We start from the raw sequence: 18,116 nt of genomic DNA, 5'->3' as shown, positions 1-18,116 counted from the left end.
CCTCCTCTTCCTGCCAAACACCGCGCCCTCCTCTCCACCAGGCTCCCACGCCCACCACACAGCCTGGAGCCCTGGCGGAGCTATAGACTCTGACTCCGCCTCTTCCCAAATTCAGAGTAGTTGGTGCCACAGTAGTCCTCGGAACCCTGTGGCCCCTTCATCACCCGTTTCAGGGCCCCTTGATTCCCACCCCCACCTTCTTAGTCCCCCTGCCCTATCTGCTTTCCATCTTCTTGGAATTCGCCTTGCCGCCGCCCCGCGCCCACACCGCTCCCCCACCCCGCCCCACGCCCAGTCCCTTGCCCTTATGGATTTATTCTTTACACCTAAATATGTCTTTCCTCTTTTTGAAAGGATTTGGAGTTGGAACAGAGAAATTCACTATGGTAAGTCTGCCGTTTTGACCCAGTCTCTACCTAATTTTTCCTGTCTGATCTTCCCTGACTTTTTTGTTTTTGTTTTTGAGGGATTTTTTTCCTTTTCTTTATTGCAAGATAAGTGCATGTACAATGTGAGCACTATCTAAATTTTGGGAAATTAATATTAAGAGGAAAATCATCAACTGCAGTCGTATCTCCCATTTTTGAGGGCCTCACAGCAAAATATTAATGCTCATAGGTTTTTTCCCCCCCTTTTTCCTAAACTTTTGCAAAACTGAGATTGTTTTTTTTCTGTAATTTCATGTCTATTAATTTTTCCAGGAAATTAGATGCTTTCTAATCGATTTTTTCATTCAACAAATATTTGTTGAGCACCTGTTGCATATCTTGTGCTTGGTCCATAAAACTCAACTTTAAAGTGATTTATAATTTGGCTTTTCCCCCAGTACTGGACATTTGACATAATGTTTCTACAATAATGAGTAATCAGATCTATGTATCGGAATAGAAAGCTTTGCAAAAAATAACTTCCTAAGAAATAATTAGATAAAAGTTATAGTTTTATAAATCAGTGGGGAAACATTGGGTATTCTTTAAGGACTGTTAAAATGACTCTTTAAATATTTTGAGAAAGGTTGTATACTAATGTTGTACCAATATCAATATTTGATTTATTAAAAGGTAAAAAGCAGCCAAATAAAATTGACCAGAAAGCAAATGAACCAACCAAAAACTCTGTAAACAAAACATTGCTTAATAGTATCTTTCTTCTTCAGATACTTATGGTATTTGAATGAGGGGATGAGTCGGATGTTAACAGACCAACTACAGTTAGTAAAATAACGTCTACAAGGAAAAATAGAAATAATAATCTTGATTCAACAAAGTATGAAAGAACATTAAAATGTTACTTAATGTCATTGATCATGAAAAAAGGGGTTCATATCTAGTGCTGATGCAAGTGAAAGTTTATACAATTTTTATGGGAAGCAATTTGCATATATGTTGTAGTTTCAGTGAGGGCTTTTTAAAAGTTATGGTTAACTCTTACTCCTAGGATTTCAATCCTGGAATTTCAATGAAAAGTAAGAGGTTAGGGAGTTACCAAGGTTCTGGACTCCAGATTCTGTATTCATAGATTTAACAAGCAGTCACAAGTTCTGTTGAGCATCTAAGTCTTTCAGTGGTTCTCTCTAGAATGGGTAAACTTTCCCAGTAGAAAAACATCCACCAAATGCCCTGTTTGCCTCTTGGATCTGTTCTCCTTCTATCTCAGCTAGATAATTATTTCGTAATTCTCAGCTTTTAGAAGCCATTGAGAGTGGATTTTCTTTTTTACTATATTTGTTCAGATTTACTCAATTTGTTCACATTTTAGGGAAAGTTGTTTTGAACTGTTTAGTCTCCTATTACTAAAATCTCAAACCCTATTTTTTATTATAAAATATATGTGTTCATCCTTAGGATGTATACATTAAATAGGCACAGCTTTGTGACTCAATTGTGGTTTGAAAAAGAAAAAAATGTGTTTAACTATTTGTAATGACTCCAAACTAAAAAACACCTACATTTCCGTCAACCATATACTAGATATGTTGGGGTATATTCATACATTGGAATATCATGCAGTAGTGAGAATATTCAAGCTACAACTACATGGAAAAACATGAATGAATCTCTCAAATATGTTGAAAAAAGAAGCCAGACAACAAAGGGGCACACATTATTCTATTCAATTTATTTAAAGTTCAAAAACAATCATTAACTAATCTGTTGTCTAAAAAGTTAAAGTAGCAGTTATTCTTGCAAAGATATTTTCCAAATAGACAGCAATTCATACTCTATCAGTAGCTGATCAAAGTAAAAATTAGAGAAATATTTGGACATGTATATATAGCAGGAAAGGTTTATATAGATGCTGAGCTGCAAAAATATATTTAATTGTAATAGACATCAATTGATACTGTAGCCTAGCATCTTATCACCGTTCTTCTGGTAATGGTGCCACAATTTTCCTCTTGGGAACAACATAAGCCTGACTTTTCAGGGTATGGAATTACTGTTGCAATGATTAGTTTAGGAATAAGCATCCAACCTAGTCAAAGCCAATGAGACACAAACTCCTAGGCATGTGGCAGTTTCCATTGGAAGAGAGTGAACCCGAAAGGATATGAGGATTAAGCTGCTCGATTCACTTTACTATCATCAATAGATTGAGAATGAAGGTACCCCAAAGAACAGAATGGAGCCAGCCTATGCAAAAAGAGGGAGACTGTCCTAGTGACACATTCTGTACATGTAGGTAGTTATGGCCACTGACTGACTTTTGAATATTCATCTCACTCTAGAAGATTAGTCTAAGCTAGTCATGGTGATGCCATTCTTCCTGTAAGTGATTGATTTGGCATTGGGCATGTGATCTAATCCTGGTCAATTAAGCATCATAGTATATCTGCTGGAAGACTTCTGAAAAAATTTCTTTACTCTTAAGAAAAGAAACAGGAAATAATGTTCCCTTTTCTTTTTTAGGATGATGCTATATCTTTATATGACCTTTGGAATATCTGTAATCATCCTGAGGGCAAAACTTACGTAATGAAGATGGAAGAAGAGAGAATAGGAATACTCTGTGCGCTTTGATCTTATCGTTTTGCTGCTGATCATACCATCCCTGGAGTCCTACTTCTGACTCCAAGTTATGAGGTAACAAGTTTCTTTATAGTTAAAGCAATTTGAATCTGGGTTTTCTGTTACTTACAGTTGAAGGCATCTTAAATGGCTTAGCGTTCCCAGACTTAAATTATATAGTATCCCTAGACAATACCGTTATACTTTTAAGTTATATGAAACAATACATTCTCAGGCACTCATTCATCCAACCAGCTCCCATATCAGGAAATGGGACATTACTTCCAGACTTAAAAAATCCAGTATTCAGTTGCAAATAAGGAATAAGGAGCTATCTAAAAAACAAGCATGAGGTAAAAAGGCATCATTCTCATTTGCACTACACGAAAAAATATACCAGGATTAGCAAATAACTCCCTAAATAAACGCTATCAACAAAGTGATGAGCCTCTTATATTTCCCTCAAAGGAAGAGGTAGGCTTCCGGACTCCAGTCTGTCCACCTCACATGTATTATTTTCCATATACTTTAGATTTCTCTGTCTTAAAGAGGTGATCCTGATATTCAATCTTGTGAGAGTAAAAAATAGCATTCTAATCACTTATTTTTAAATTTCATGCATTAACATTAGTTAAGACTATCTTTCAAAATTACCAAAAATTAATATGGTTTACTGCGATCTTTTTAACAATGAAAAGATCTATGATGAATGAAATAGACCTTTCTCTATCTCATTTCCTTTTTCTCCTTGCCACCTCTCAGGACATCCCAGTGTTCTCACGTTCCATCTTCAGTCACACTTCACCAGTGTTAAATCCCTGGTATATGTTCTTCCAAACCATTTTGTATGATACTACAACAATATATAAATATAAACGTAAACATCGGAATTTGGAAGTCCTTCTCACTTTTTAACATAAGTGGGATCATACTCTTTACGTTTGTGTGCAACGACACATCTATATATATTTCTAAAACATCTTCTTTATAATTGTATACTATTTCAAGTGATACATAAACACAATGTATTCAACAGTTCTGGTATTGATAGACATTCAAGATTTTCCCCCAGCTATTTTTGCTGTTTCAAACAATGCTGCGATAACAGGTGAATGCAATCCAATTGTGACATTTCTCATTCCATCTATTTTGAGGGTTGATGGTGCCTATTTTGCTGATGAGGTAGGTATCTTTGTCTTCTCTCAATGTTGCCACATTCTTCCTTCTTAATGTTACCTGTCCTGATATAAAAGAACCTTTCCAGATAAAGAAGACTATCTTTTATTTAAGAATATATGTGTGCTTTGTCTGGCCTTCCCCCAGTATTTATAAATTTTTAGCAACCTTCCAAGAAGTTATTGAATCAAAAAGAAAATAAGAAAAAATTAACAACAGAGAACTTGAGAAATGATAGCAATGAGGACACAACATATTAAAATGTGCCCGTTACAGCCAGCACTCTATTCAAAGATAAATTTATAGTAACGACTATTTCCCTTAAAAATTAGCCAGAAATTATCATTATAGATAGCCATGGAAACTTAAAGGAAGTAACTAAAATATGCAGAGACTGATGAAGTGAAAAAATGGAAAATTAGTAGAATATATAGCAAAACCTATGTCTAAGTTTTGTGAAAAAATAAAACGATAGGAAAGAAAACTGGCAATACAGAAAAAAGGACCAATAAATGCAAAGGGGATTTATAATAGGTTATTTGAAAATATAAAATTGTCATGCAATAATTCACTTGCTCCACAATGTTTATAGAGTGTCTCCTATGTTCCAGACCCTTTCATAGGCACTGCATTACTAGAATGAATTAGATAGACAAGATTCCTGCATTCAAAGTTTTTATTCTAGTGGAGTAAGACAGAAAATAAACAATCTAAAAGACAAGTTCACATAGTGATAAGTACTACAGAGCAAGAAACACAAGGTTATGGGGTAGAAGGAGAGAATCTCTGAACAGGTGATATTTGAGTCAAGACCTGAATATGAGAAGCAACCACTTATGAAAAGTTATGAAAATCTCTGGGGGTAAGAAATAGCTCTAGCATGAAGACTTTGAAGTGGAAACAAGCTTGTTACCTTTGAGAATAGAAAAATGTTAGTATGGCTGTAATATGTAGTGAAAAGGAGACCATATTTGAATCACAAAAGAGTGAGATCATCTAGAGCACTGCTTCTTCATTCTTATTTCATTATTATCCCCTCCCCACTAGATGGCTTTATAAGGATTTTCTTCTTTTTCCTAATTGTCTACTCATGAAATTTGAATACCAATGATGTACTGTATAATCTAGTCAATGAGTGCATGTATATCTGTATTTTATACATAATCAACCTGTATGCAGGATTAAGTATGAATAAAATTTGAAGGTAGTAGTTAAATTAAAAATTAAAAAGCTAGCAATATCTAACTTAACTGTGTAAGTGTATTTGCTAAGTGACTTTTAATGGAATGTATTTACTTACATAAATTATAATGTGTCAAAGTATGTATGCAAATTGGCAGTTTATATAAATATATAATAGTGATGTAATCACATTTAAAAAATTATTCACGACATTTTTCTAGAAAAGGTGAAACAATGGAAAACATTAAATTAATTTCTTCAAAGTTATTTTTGTGAATTTAACTTTTCACTTTTGCTTGATATGACAAAATCAGTTGTAACTAGCAGCTAGATATTCATATATTATCATTTTTTCTTTTTAGTACTTGACAGAAATAATGATGGGTTAAATAACTTCTGTAAAGTTAAATATTAACTATTTTTATTTAATTCTCAAAGCCCAAGTCACATACCAGACACCGAGGATCAAACGTAGTCACTCAGTGGCAGCCAGTAGGTACACAAAAGCCACTTCTTGACATACGACTTCAAGAATGAGCAATAGATTGAAAGTCCTACAATCAAAGTCATCTATTTGCTATGATTTTGTAGTGCTGGTCTTGCCTACATTTCATGTATCTTCCATGAGCTCAATGGCAATGTTCCTGTGATATCGAAGAAAACAAGAGTGATTAAGTTCTAAAGTATAAGATTTTGTCAAATACAGTTGAGCTTTGGAGGACACAAACCATTGTAAAACTTCATATCTTTCCACTTCTCACACCAACAATCATATTTCCCCTTTTGGGGGCAATATCATTCTGTTTGAGAATGCATGATCTAGCGCTTGCAGAATAAGGCATGAAGATTGTTTTGTATATTAACTGCAATAAGAAACCTTTGGAGCATTCTAAGCAGGAGGGTGGCATAATCTGGTTTACATTTTTAAAATATAGTTCGGGGCTATTTATGTGGAGAGTTAAAATGCAGGTGAGAAGATCTTAGTTTCCAACAGCCAAATTTATCGAACTTAAGGCCTTATCTTGTTTTTAAAATCTTTTAGTTACTGAGACAGCACCCCTCTCCTTCCATGTTGCCAAAGCATCAGGTTATGTGCTTACTACTGTTGTTTGCAGTTCTTTCTTAATTGTTGGTCCCTGTGGACTTCCCTCACAATATTTAAAGCTCAGCTATACATTTAAAAGGAGGTCTGTCATATTTCATTCAACATTTTAAAGTTTAGCGATTTTTAGCGAAAGAGTTTTCATGTGCCCACTGTTTAGTTTCTTTTAGATTAGTGGTTTTAATTAGCCACTCCTGTGGTCAATCAGTGGTATAGTTTACTTCCTTCAAGACAGAGGCAAGAAGATTTTAGGGGAGTCAGTGGAATCATGCTCCCACTTCATGAGGCCCCTCTTTAATATGTGCTATTACTTATTTAAACTAGCGAGCTCAGCAATTTATAGTTTATTTCAGATGCCTCCGAAATTGATTTTTAAAAGGACATTAAAGCCACACTGAAAATATCTAACCTCTAACTACAATACATTGCAAATTATTCTCAGGTATATTGTGCAACATATTAACTGCATAAAATTAAAAAATTCCATTTTGTTTCTATGAAGTACTGTGTATAGCATTTGCCAAATAGCACCCTAATTCCCCTGGCTGCATGTCTCTCAAAGGCTTTCCTAATTGGTGAGTATGAGAGGAGTTGGACATGTGAAAAACCATTTTATTTATCTCTTGGGTTTATTTCTTTTGGGCAGAAGAGACACTCTAATGCATTCTCAAACATAGGATAAGCTTTGCGGCCGTATCAAAGAAGTCCATCATTATCCAGTTGTGCTTGTGTTTGGGTGAAATATTAGGAAGTCCTTGAAGCCCCCTATCTAACCATGTCCTCCAGTTCAGCTTTTATTAAATACCAAGGGGATATTTTGACTTCCAAATGTGTCATTATGGTGCTGTTCTCTCAAATGGTTGCAAACTTACAAAGAGTAAAGATTTTTCATTCTTAGTCCTCTGAAACATTAACTGTACATAACTGTAACGTTTTCTTGAGATGTGGTACAATTTCAATCTGAAAGAGAAAGCAAAAATGTTACAGATATGCTTGAACCGATCATTACCTACCAAAAATAAATATAGGAAATGATTTACTGGGAAATGTACTGTAATCTCTGAGAGGAAAGAAAAACTCTTGGAATTTCACAGTGTCAACTTCCATCTATGTCCAGTAGTGACCTAAGGAAAAGAGTTGGAGGATTCTGACAATATCTCTTTTACTGTGATGAGTGCACAAACCAAGACTGATTAATTGTGTGTGATCCCATCACTGATCATTAATATGAAACTCTCTTACATTTTAACTCATGTATTCTCAGTACCTATAATAGCACATGGGCTTGGGGAATGGGAAATGGGAGGTGATATATGTAATGAATTTTGAACAAATCTACTGAAGTATAAACATCTGTTCTTTATCCAAACAGAATACAGGTTTAAGCCCTGTCTGAATACTAAGAACTTTTGAACAGCCATACATTAAATTTTTCACTAACAGTTTTAAATCTGTGACAAACTCCCTTTGTTGGCCCGTTGCCAAAATAACATATCAGTGGTTTCCAATATAATGGCTATGGGAGTTATCCAGAGCGGGGAGGCCGAAAACAACCATTTATCAGTGAATTCCTGGGTCAGTTTCTCATTTTCTAGAGATCACTTCCTTAGTGTTCTATACCCAATCTAGTCATTGAGTATAGAGCCCAACTCTGTCATCCATGGTTTTCACTGGGAATTTGTTTCTCTTAAGAAGATCTTCAAAAGAAGATCAGAAAACATGGTGTAGTCCTTGACTCATATTTATCTTGCACTGCACAGCATTGTCAAATAGGAAAACATGCAGGGTATACCTGAAAACGCCAGATCTAACTAATTTTCACCATATCTACTACCACCAGGATACTGAAACCCACCATTATCGGTTACCAAAATAATTGGAATATCCTACTAATTATTCTCCCTTTATTCATCATATACTAATAAAAACTATTCTCCAAGTTGTCAGAGTGATCCTGTAAAACTAAGATAAATCTTGTCTCCCCTCCACTATCAATACATGGATGGGTCTCCATCACATTCCATGTAAAAGCCAAATTGCATTTTGAAACCTACAGGGCTATAAGCTGTCTGCCTCTCTCTCTCATCCCCATTACCTCTCTGAAACCAGCTCCTGCTTTTCTCTGCTTTGCTCACTCAGCTCCAGACATGATAGCATCCTCCTTGCTCCTCAAACATGCCAGCCTAAACCTGTCTTGGGGCCTCAGCACCTGCTGTCCTTCCATCTGGAATGCTCCTTCCCCAGACAGCTACAGGGTCAGTTCTCCCACTGCCTTCAGGTGAGACTCAAAAGCCAAGTTCTCAGTAAGGCCTTCCCTGGACACCTTATCTATCTAGTTTCAGCCTCCCTCCTGAAATTTTCTATCCCAATTCCTTGCTTTATGTTTTTCTATTTAACACTAGTCACTATGAATATACATTATAATTGCTTATTCATTTTGGCTACTGTCTATCCCCCACACTAAAATGAAAGCTCCATGAGGATAAGAATTTTAGTTTGCTTCTTTCATTCATTATTACATCATCAATATCTGTGCCTAGAAGAATGCCTGGCAGAGAGCCCACCTAAAGTAAGTATTTGTGGGGTAAAGATAAAACAAGTAAATTAAAGAGCAAATGGGATCAAAGCAAGTCAAAGGGGCAGTGTTTCCAGGGTGTAGCCCCAGTCACAAGTGCAAACGCTTCCAGGGAACAACTGTGCATTTTATTAGAGTGAAGCAGGCCAGCTGGGGGTGTGGCCAACTGGAGAGGGTCTTCGAAGTCTACACTGGACTGGGACCTACCTAAGGCCCAGCTGCATGTATCCTTGTTGGAATGAGGGCCCCAATCCTCACGTTTTTGTTGTTGTTGTTGTTGTTGTTTGTTGTTCTGTTTCACTTTCAGGAGATGCCAGAAACATAAATTTTCATTGTGTGAAATCTCTCAAATGTCTAAAGTACTTAATTAAAAACAGAAAACAATGAAAACACAAAGATGAAACAAAATCTGGCAGCTGACTGAGATCGGTCCCTGGGCAGTCAGCTGGTATTTGTTGGACTGAATTGTGTGATGTATACATGAAAATTAATCCCTGCTATGGTGAGGTAGGCTTGCCTTGTGTAATTCTTGAGGCAGTCAGCCTCAGGCCATGTTGGGTGCAGAGAATAAACTCTATTTACCATCTTCTTTCAACTCCTGGCAACTCCTTGCATCTCCCACTATGCATGGAGTTAGGGTAACCTGGGCAGCAGGGGTCACCAGCACTCTTTCTTTGGGGTCAGAGGTATAATTTAGTGAAGGGTGTGGTTGCAGAAACTAGTGAGAGGGTTTTCAGATGGGTTACAGGAGAAAGACTGGGGAAAGGCAAGGAGGGGAGGAAGAGAAATACACAGATCTATCTTTGCATCAGACACCATAGTTCTGAGGGACTTTTAGTGGGTTGCTGCTCCCTCTCCCCATCAACCTTGACCCTTGTGACACTGTACAGCTGAATGAGTTATACCAAGTCACAACTTCCAGCCCAACTGCCCCATGGCATCTGCCTCACCTGGAAACAAAGAGCTTCACAGACTTCTATCACAGATTTCTGTGAGCTTGGGTAGGCAAGACTGGCCAACAGGTGCCTGTGAGGGGTATGCAGACACCAGCTTTGTGGGGAAGGTCTAACCAGAATGTGGCTTCTTGGGACAGCAGGTCTCTTTTAGTGGGTCATTGGTTGGAGCCACCTATGGTTTCAGGCAGCTGCTGTAAGAAGCATGGGCAGACAAGTACTCCCCATACCATGGAGAGAAACACTAGGCTCAATCCTCTGACGCACCTTGTCTCTAGATAGAAAACAAACATTCCAGCAGAAGGAACTGGTGTGATGAGACTGCTGCACCTGAGTTCAGTAAGGTTTCCTTTTCTCTGGATAAAGTACTTTCCAAATGCAAGATGGCACATCTCTTAAATTCTGAGAGCCCCACTGACCCATCCTCTACCAGGATTGTTTATCTAGTGCAGGACAAATGTGAGGAGGCAGCCCACAGCCCAGCACTTGTGGGGCACCATGTTAGTGTGTTTAGGCTGAGGGCTGGGGTTCTGCTGGGTGGATGTGTCATGAACTCCCTGAAACAGGAATAAACTTTGCTCCGGATTAACTTGACTGAGTCATTCCTGTCAGAATGCTCTTCTAAGGAACCTCCAATGCATCCAGCATCTTTGACAGTTGCCACTTCCTTTGTGCATAGAGCCAGGAAGAGCAATGTGGACACTGCCAGAAGTCCAACATTTTCCTTGGCCTTCCCATCTCTCATGGGCCCACAACTCTTTTCCTGTATTCACACTCCCTCTGTTAGTCTTTATTCTTTGAATTCTTTCTTCGTCAGTGGCCCTCTTCTAATCCCTCCAACACCCTAACCCACGCAACTCTTCCTTTGTGTTTCCATTAGCCTCTCCCCAGATCCCTGTCAGGTTGATACTTCTCCCCCTAACTCTGGTCCATCTTCTAAACTTCTTTATGTTCCTCTCTTCTCAATTTATTCTGTCTATTTTCCTGTAAGCCCCAAGATCTCACTCTCCCTCTGTTAGTCTTCACTCCCTTCCCAGTTGGCGGTTTCCTCCTCATAGGTCATCCCCTCCCCCAAGAATCCCCTCCCTTTCTGGCCGTTTTCCACCTTTTCCTAAGCAGTCACCTCCTCCTCTCTCCCCAAGACAGCTAATCTCTTATTCTTTCCCCTGCCCCTTCCAGACCAGACCAGCTAAGTCTGGTGCCATTTTTAAATGACTGATTATGATTCTAACTGAACTTTATTCACAGACGAAATTGACAGCTGTTCCTTCCTTTCATGCCCCATCTACCAAACACACCTGATCTTTTCAACAAGACAAAGCACTTACACACAGCATATCACGTACACACAAATTTGTATTTTTTAGAACAAAACAACAGTTAATGCTGGCAAAGATGTTGGGTTATCAGGGATTCCATAGGCTTTCAGTACACTGAAAGGTAACATTTTTTTGCATGTCTACAAATTATACATTTGTTTCCACACATGAGCCAAATTTTACCCTAACAGTTAGGACTTTTCCACCAAATCATAGACATAGATATGGAAATCGTCATCAAACTTGATGAAATACACAGAGGGTTTGGCTTCCACTTGGTGAATGACCATGCCGATCCTTTTGGAGCCATCTTCTTTGGTATATTCCATATGCTTACCTATCAGGCCATCTACAACTCCTCCTGGCTCCCTCTCTGTTGGAGGAAACTCACTGGATTCTGGCAGGATACGAAGGTCACCTTCCTTATAATCATCTAGAAGCTGGTACATGTACAAGACAGGATCTTTCTCATAGGTAATATACAACTAGGCTTTCATGATAGGTGCTTGAGCTAAGACCATGCCCCTCCATTCATCCTTAGAACCATGCTCTCCCTCAAACATGTGTTCCACTGCTTTGCCAATTATGGTATTTGCAAGGTTGGCATCACTAACGTGAGATGATGCCACCCTGTCAGAAAGAATTTTAAGAGACAAAACCCTTTCATCTCTGTGAAGTTCCAGTCCATAGACACAGTCAATTCCATCATATTTCACCAGATAAATAGAGGGATTTATAGGTACCTGATCCAGAACGGTTCCTTTCCACTGGGTGATGGGCTCATCTCCTTCTTTCCATCCTTGAGAAATTCTGCATCCCACGATGTTCCTGCGGGGCTGGGATGAAGGTCTGCGTCTCTGCTCCTTTTGGGAGACTTTTTTCTTTGTCATGTTTGCAGACCCAGTGGCCCATCCTACAGCTGCCCTGGTTTGTTGCCCTTTGGCTTCCTGTGCGTTGGGGGTCTTCATGCCTGCTGGGGGAGGAGAGAATATAGAGAGACATATCCAGTGTGCCACAAGGCAAACTTTTCCCTATAGCCATGTCTGGATGTACTCTGCGGTGATGCCTAAGTTTCCCCTGGGAGCCTGGAAGCAATGCTGGAAATCTGGCTGCATGCCTGCAATGCTCTCCCTCTCAAGTTCCTTTGGGCTGTGGGGAAAGGCTAGAGTGGTGCAGTAGAGCTGTCGGTGGTTAGGAACTCTGCAGAAGTGGCTGGGCCAGGTCCTCCTAGCTCAGAGCCCACTGCGCTCCCTGAACCCCTTACTGCCACTAGCATCCACTCCCAATCCCCTGCAAAGCAGCCTTGACCAGCACCCACTACCCTCATGCCCTCTGTGCCCCTGCTACTGTCCATAACCCCCACTGCCTATCCTAACCACTTCCCTGGTACCTACCTCCCTTGCTTCCCGGGTATCACCTTCAAATCCTTGTCTGGATCCTATTCCTACCCCTTCCCCTGTTGTCCACCGCACTCCCCCACCCCACCCTTGCCTGGCGCCCACCTCCACCCCATGTCTCCTGCTGGATTCCTTCCCATCCCCCTCTCCATTCTGGTGCCCACCAATGGCTTTGCCCTGCCTGGCCCCCACCGCTGCGGATCGCGGGCCTCCCGTGCCCAAATCGGACACCTCTCTGCTGCCTCTGCTGTGAGCCTGTGTCGAAGGAGGGTCAACAGGCGATTGACTGTGTAAGTGTTTGCAAGAGCGGGGAGGGTAGGATCCGTAGATGAGGAGCGTGTGTAGGAGTGCGGCGAGACAGGCAAAGAGCACTGCAGCGGTGTCCCCAGCGCTTGGCTCGCTGGCCGTCTGCCTCCCTGTTGGCGGCGGCAGCCCCTCAGCCACATCGGGCTGCCACCTTTCCCTGCTGCAGTGGCTGTAGTCTCTGCCCTTTTTCTGCACAAGACTGCAGTGTTAGTTTCCTCTTAGTACTGATGTCTTCCCTTCTTCTAAACACAGAGTAGGTCTGCCTTTCTTTCCCTGGGGCCCCTCCTGGGCTCCTCCTTCCCTTTCCACAGTTCACAGCAGTGGAACCTGTAGGTGGCCTTTTCTCTCTTCCTGTCTGTGCTCACTGAATCCTTCAAGCTCTCTAGCTCCTCCCCTCAGGTCTCCTGCTCCATCTGTTTTCCATCTTTCAGACATTTCTCACATTCTTTGGAAACCTACCAATTAACATAGAAATACCATGTGTATACACTTATGGAGACATGAATCCATTACGACCATACGCAAATGTGTAGCATACATACTCGCGAATACATATATTAAGTGTTTCTCCACAGCATTGTATAGGCATATTTTAGATTTAGAGACCTGGTTTATTTTAAACTTAAAGAGTTATTTTTGAATGTCATTACAATACTTAACAAACCTTATCTATTCCGCATAAAGTGACATCATTTAAATTTTTTTTTTGTGAGTCATAGTTTTTCACAGTATCCTATAATTCTGAAAATAATCAACAATATTAGGTTGCTATATCAAGTAAGATGTTTTCAGTTACATGTTTTAGGATAACAAACCAAATGGGTGTACAATAAAAACAATGTATTGACTAACATATTAAAAAGTTAAATAGGTGTTAGGTTAATCTTAATCTATGGTGGAATAATATTTTATTATATATATATATATCACATTTTTTATCCATTTATTTATTGATGGACAGTTAAGTTGATTCCATATCTTGTCTATTGTGATCAGTGCTGCAAATAAATATGTGAGTGCAGATAGCTCGTTGATATGTTGATTTCCTTTCTTTTGGATATATACCCAATAGTGAGATTGCTGGATCTTATGGAATTTTTAGTTTTAATTTTTGAGGAACTACCACACTGTTTTTCATAATGGTTATGCTAATTTATATTCCCACTAACAATGTACAAGGATACCCCTTTCTTCACTTCCTTACCAACAGTTTTTATTTTCTGTGTTTTTGATATAGCCATTTTAACTGGGGTGAAATGGTATCTCATTGCTATTTTGATATAAAATTACCTGATGATTAGTGATTTAGAACACTTTGTATATATCTGTTGTCCATGTGTATGTCTTAGTTTGAGAAATGTCTACTCAGCTCTTTTGCCCATTTTTAAATCAGATTGTTTGATTTTTTACTATTGGGTTGTTGGAATTTCTTACATATTTTTATTATTAATCCCCTGCCAGTTGAATACTTTGCAAATATTTTCTCTTGTTATCTAGGTTGTCTCTTCATTTTACGATTGTTTCCTTTGCTGTGCAGAAGTTTTTTAGCTGATGTGATTTCATTTTCCCATTTTTCCTTTGGTTGCCTGTGCTTTGAGGTCTTACTCAAGAAATCATTGCACAGACCAATATTCTGAAGCTTTTCCCCAAAGTTTTCTTCTAGTCACTTCATAATTTTGGATCTTAGATTTATGTCTTTAATCCATTTTGATTTGAGTGTTGTATATGGTGAGAGATAGATGTGTCTAGTTTCATTCTTCTGTGTATGGATACCCAGTTTTCCCAACAACATTTGTTACAGAGGCTGTCTTTACTATAGTGTGTGTTCTTGGCTCCTTTGTTGAAAATAAGTTGACTACAAATGCATAGATTTATTTATGAGTTCTCTATTTTGTTTCATTGGTCCAGGTGTCTATTCATATGCCAGTACCATGCTGTTTTGGTTACCATAAGTTTATAGTAGAATTTGAAGTAAGGCAATTTGATGCCCCAGCTTAGTTCTTGTTCTTCAGAATTGCTTTGACCATTCTGATCCTTTTGTAGCTCCATATGAATTTTAGGACTGTTTATTTTCTGTTTCTATAAAGAATGTCTTTGGTATTTTGACATAGATTGTGTTTATGTATATGTAGATAACTTGGAGTAGTATGGACATTTTAACAATATTAATTAGTCCAACACATGAACATGGATATTTTTCTATTTTTGTGTGGTCTTTATTTTTTATCAATGTTTTATAATTTTTATTGCAGACATCTTTCATTTCTTTGGTTTAGTTTATTTCTAGGTATTTTATATTTTGTAGTCATTGTAAAAAGGATTGCTTTCTTTATTTCTTTTTTACATTTTTCACAGTTGGCATTTAGAAATGCTACTAATTTTTGTATGTTGATTTTATATATAAAATCAGTTTCTTAGTTCCAATTCGTTTTTGGTGGGGTCTTTAGATTTTTTCTAAATATAAAATCTTATTATCTGAAAATAAAGACAATTTAACTTCTTACTTCCCAATTTGGGTGTTGTTTCTTTCTCTTAACTAATTGCTCTTGTTGGAATTTCCAGTACTATGTTGAATAAAAGTGGTGAAAGCACAGTGAAATACTACACAGCCACCAAAAAGAATAAAATCATGTCCTTTTCAGCATCATGGATGCAGCTGAAGGCTATTATCCTACGTGAATGAATGCAGAAACAGAAAATCTAATACTGCATGTTGTCACTTATAAACGGGAGGCAAAAAATGGATGCATATGGACATAAAGATATAAATAATGGACACTAGGATTTCCAAAAAGGGGGAGGAAGAGAGGAATGATTGAAAAACTACCTATTGAGTACTATGTTAGCTATCTGGGTGATGGGTTCAGTAGAAGCCCAAACCCCAGCATTATGCAGTATATTTATGGAACAAGCCCACACATGTACCCCATGAAAATAATATTTTTTGTGTGGTAAAAGCAGTTATTTTGTCTTTTTCCAGGTCATAGACAAAGGGCTTTCAGGTTTTTTCCCATTTAATATGATGCTAGCTGTGTTTGCCATACATGACCTTTATTCTTTTGAGATATGCTCCTTCTATGTCCATTTTGTTGAGAGTTTTTTTCATGAAACGATGTTAAATTTCATTGAATTTTTTTGGCATCTATTGAAATGCCCTTATGGTTTTGGTACTTTATTCTATTTATGTGATATATCGCATTTATTAATTTGTGTATGTTGAGCCATCATTGCATCCCTAACATTAATCCTACTTGATCATACGAATGATCTTTTAAATTTGTTGTTGGAGTCAGTTTGCTAGCATTTTGTTGAGGATTTTGCATGTATGTTTATTGGTAATATTGGCCTACAATTTTCTCTTTTGGGTTATCTTTGGTTATGGCATCTGAATAAGGCTAGCCTTCCAGGATGAGTTTTGGAAGCATTCCCTCCTATTTGATATTTTGGAATGATTTGAGTAGGATTTGTATTAGTTCTTCCTTAAATTTTTGGTAGAGTTCAGCAGTGTAGCCACAAGATCCTGGGCTTTTCATTGATGGGAGACATTTTATTACCATTGTTATCTCATTACCTATTATTGGTCTGTTCAGGTTTTCTATTTCTTTATGGTTCAATCTTGGTAGATTGTATGTGTCTAGGAATTTACCGATTTCTTCTAGGTTTTAAAATTTATTGGCACTGCTCGTAATCGTCTGTAATAATCTTTTTATTTTCTGTGGTATTGTAATGTCTCATTTTTCTTCTTCTTCTTTTTTTTAATGTTACTTTAAGTTCCAGGATACAACTGCAGAATGTGTAGGTTTGTTACATAGTTATATGTGTGTCATGGTGGTTTGCTGCAACTGTCAACCTGTCATCTAGGTTTTAAGTTCCACATGCATTAGCTATTTGTCCTAATGCTCTCCCTCCACTTGCCCCCAATACCCCGGTCTAATTTTTCATCTGTCATTTTATTTGAGTCTTCGCTTAGTCTGGCTGAAGGTTTGTAGATTTTTGTCATGTTTTCAAAGAGCCAACTTTTTGTTTAATTGATCTTTTGTATTGTCTTTCAGTTTCAATTTTATTTCTGCTCCAATTTTTATTATTTATTCTACTAATTCAAGATTTGATTTGTTCTTGATTTTCTTCTTCTTCTTCTTCTTCTTCTTCTTCTTCTTCTTCTTCTTCTTCTTCTTCTTCTTCTTCTTCTTCTTCTTCTTCTTCTTCTTCTTCTTCTTCTTCTTCTCCTTCTTATACTTTAAGTTCTAGGTTGTTTATTTGAAGTTTTTATGCTTCTCTTGACTTAGGTATTTATTGCTACAATGTTTCTTCTTAGTATTGCTTTTGCTGTGTCCTCTAGGTTTTGGTATGTTGTGCTTTAATTTTCATTTGTTTCAGGAAACTTTAAAAATTTCCGTCTTAAGTTGTTCAATATTCATGTATTTGTATAGTTTTCAAATTCTAGTTATTTATTTCTATTGTTTTATTCCATTGTATTTAGAAAAGATACTTGATATAATTTTAATATTTTAAAAATTTGTTGAGATTTATTCTGTGGCCTAACATATGGTCTTTCTTAGATAATGTTCCATGTGCTGAGGAGAAGAATGTGTATTCTGCACCTTTTGGATGAAATGTTTCCTAAGTGTGTAATAGGTCCTCTGAGTTTATAGTGCAGATTAAGTCTGACATTTCTTTGTTAGTTTTTTTGTCTAGATGATCTTTACCATGTTGAAAGTGGGGTGTTATAGTACACACCTGTTATTGGTTTGGGATCTACCTCTCTCTTTAGTTGTACTAATATTTTTAAATATATCTCTGTGCACTGGTGCTGGGTTCATATATATTTACAATTATTATATCCTCTGCTGAATTGACCCTTTTATCATTGTATAATGACCTTCTTTGTTTCTTTTCACAGTTTTTGGCTTGACATCTACTTTATCTGATATAAGTATAGTTATTCCTGCTCTGTTTTGGTTTCCATTTGCATAGAATATCTTTTTTCCATTCCTTAAGTTTCAGTCTGTTGTATGTCTTTATCAGTAAAATTAGTTTCTTATACACAGAATCTACTTTGGGTCTTATTTTTTGATTCATTCAGCCACTCTAGGTCTTT

General features: G+C 37.7%; 1 protein-coding gene and 1 long non-coding RNA gene across 2 annotated transcripts; one reads left to right on the top strand and one right to left on the bottom strand.

Annotated features, from left to right (window-relative positions):
• The first annotated feature begins 15 nt into the window (after positions 1 to 15).
• LOC119623554 (uncharacterized) lies at positions 16 to 5,633 on the top strand. Its single transcript, XR_005239727.2, has 2 exons — positions 16 to 386; positions 2,910 to 5,633. It is a non-coding gene; the product is annotated as an uncharacterized lncRNA (long non-coding RNA).
• A 5,760-nt stretch (positions 5,634 to 11,393) lies between these two features.
• On the bottom strand, positions 11,394 to 13,458 carry LOC140708571 (spindlin-2-like). Its single transcript, XM_073013635.1, is given in 1 exon segment — positions 11,394 to 13,458. A coding segment is annotated over 1 exon segment (777 nt). The 5' UTR covers positions 12,284 to 13,458; the 3' UTR covers positions 11,394 to 11,506.
• Between the last annotated feature and the right edge of the window lie 4,658 nt (positions 13,459 to 18,116).

Source organism: Chlorocebus sabaeus, chromosome X (genome assembly GCF_047675955.1).
Source record: "Chlorocebus sabaeus isolate Y175 chromosome X, mChlSab1.0.hap1, whole genome shotgun sequence".
In the NCBI taxonomy this organism is placed as follows: Eukaryota; Metazoa; Chordata; class Mammalia; order Primates; family Cercopithecidae; genus Chlorocebus; species Chlorocebus sabaeus.
This window is presented reverse-complemented; position numbering and strand designations above follow the sequence as displayed.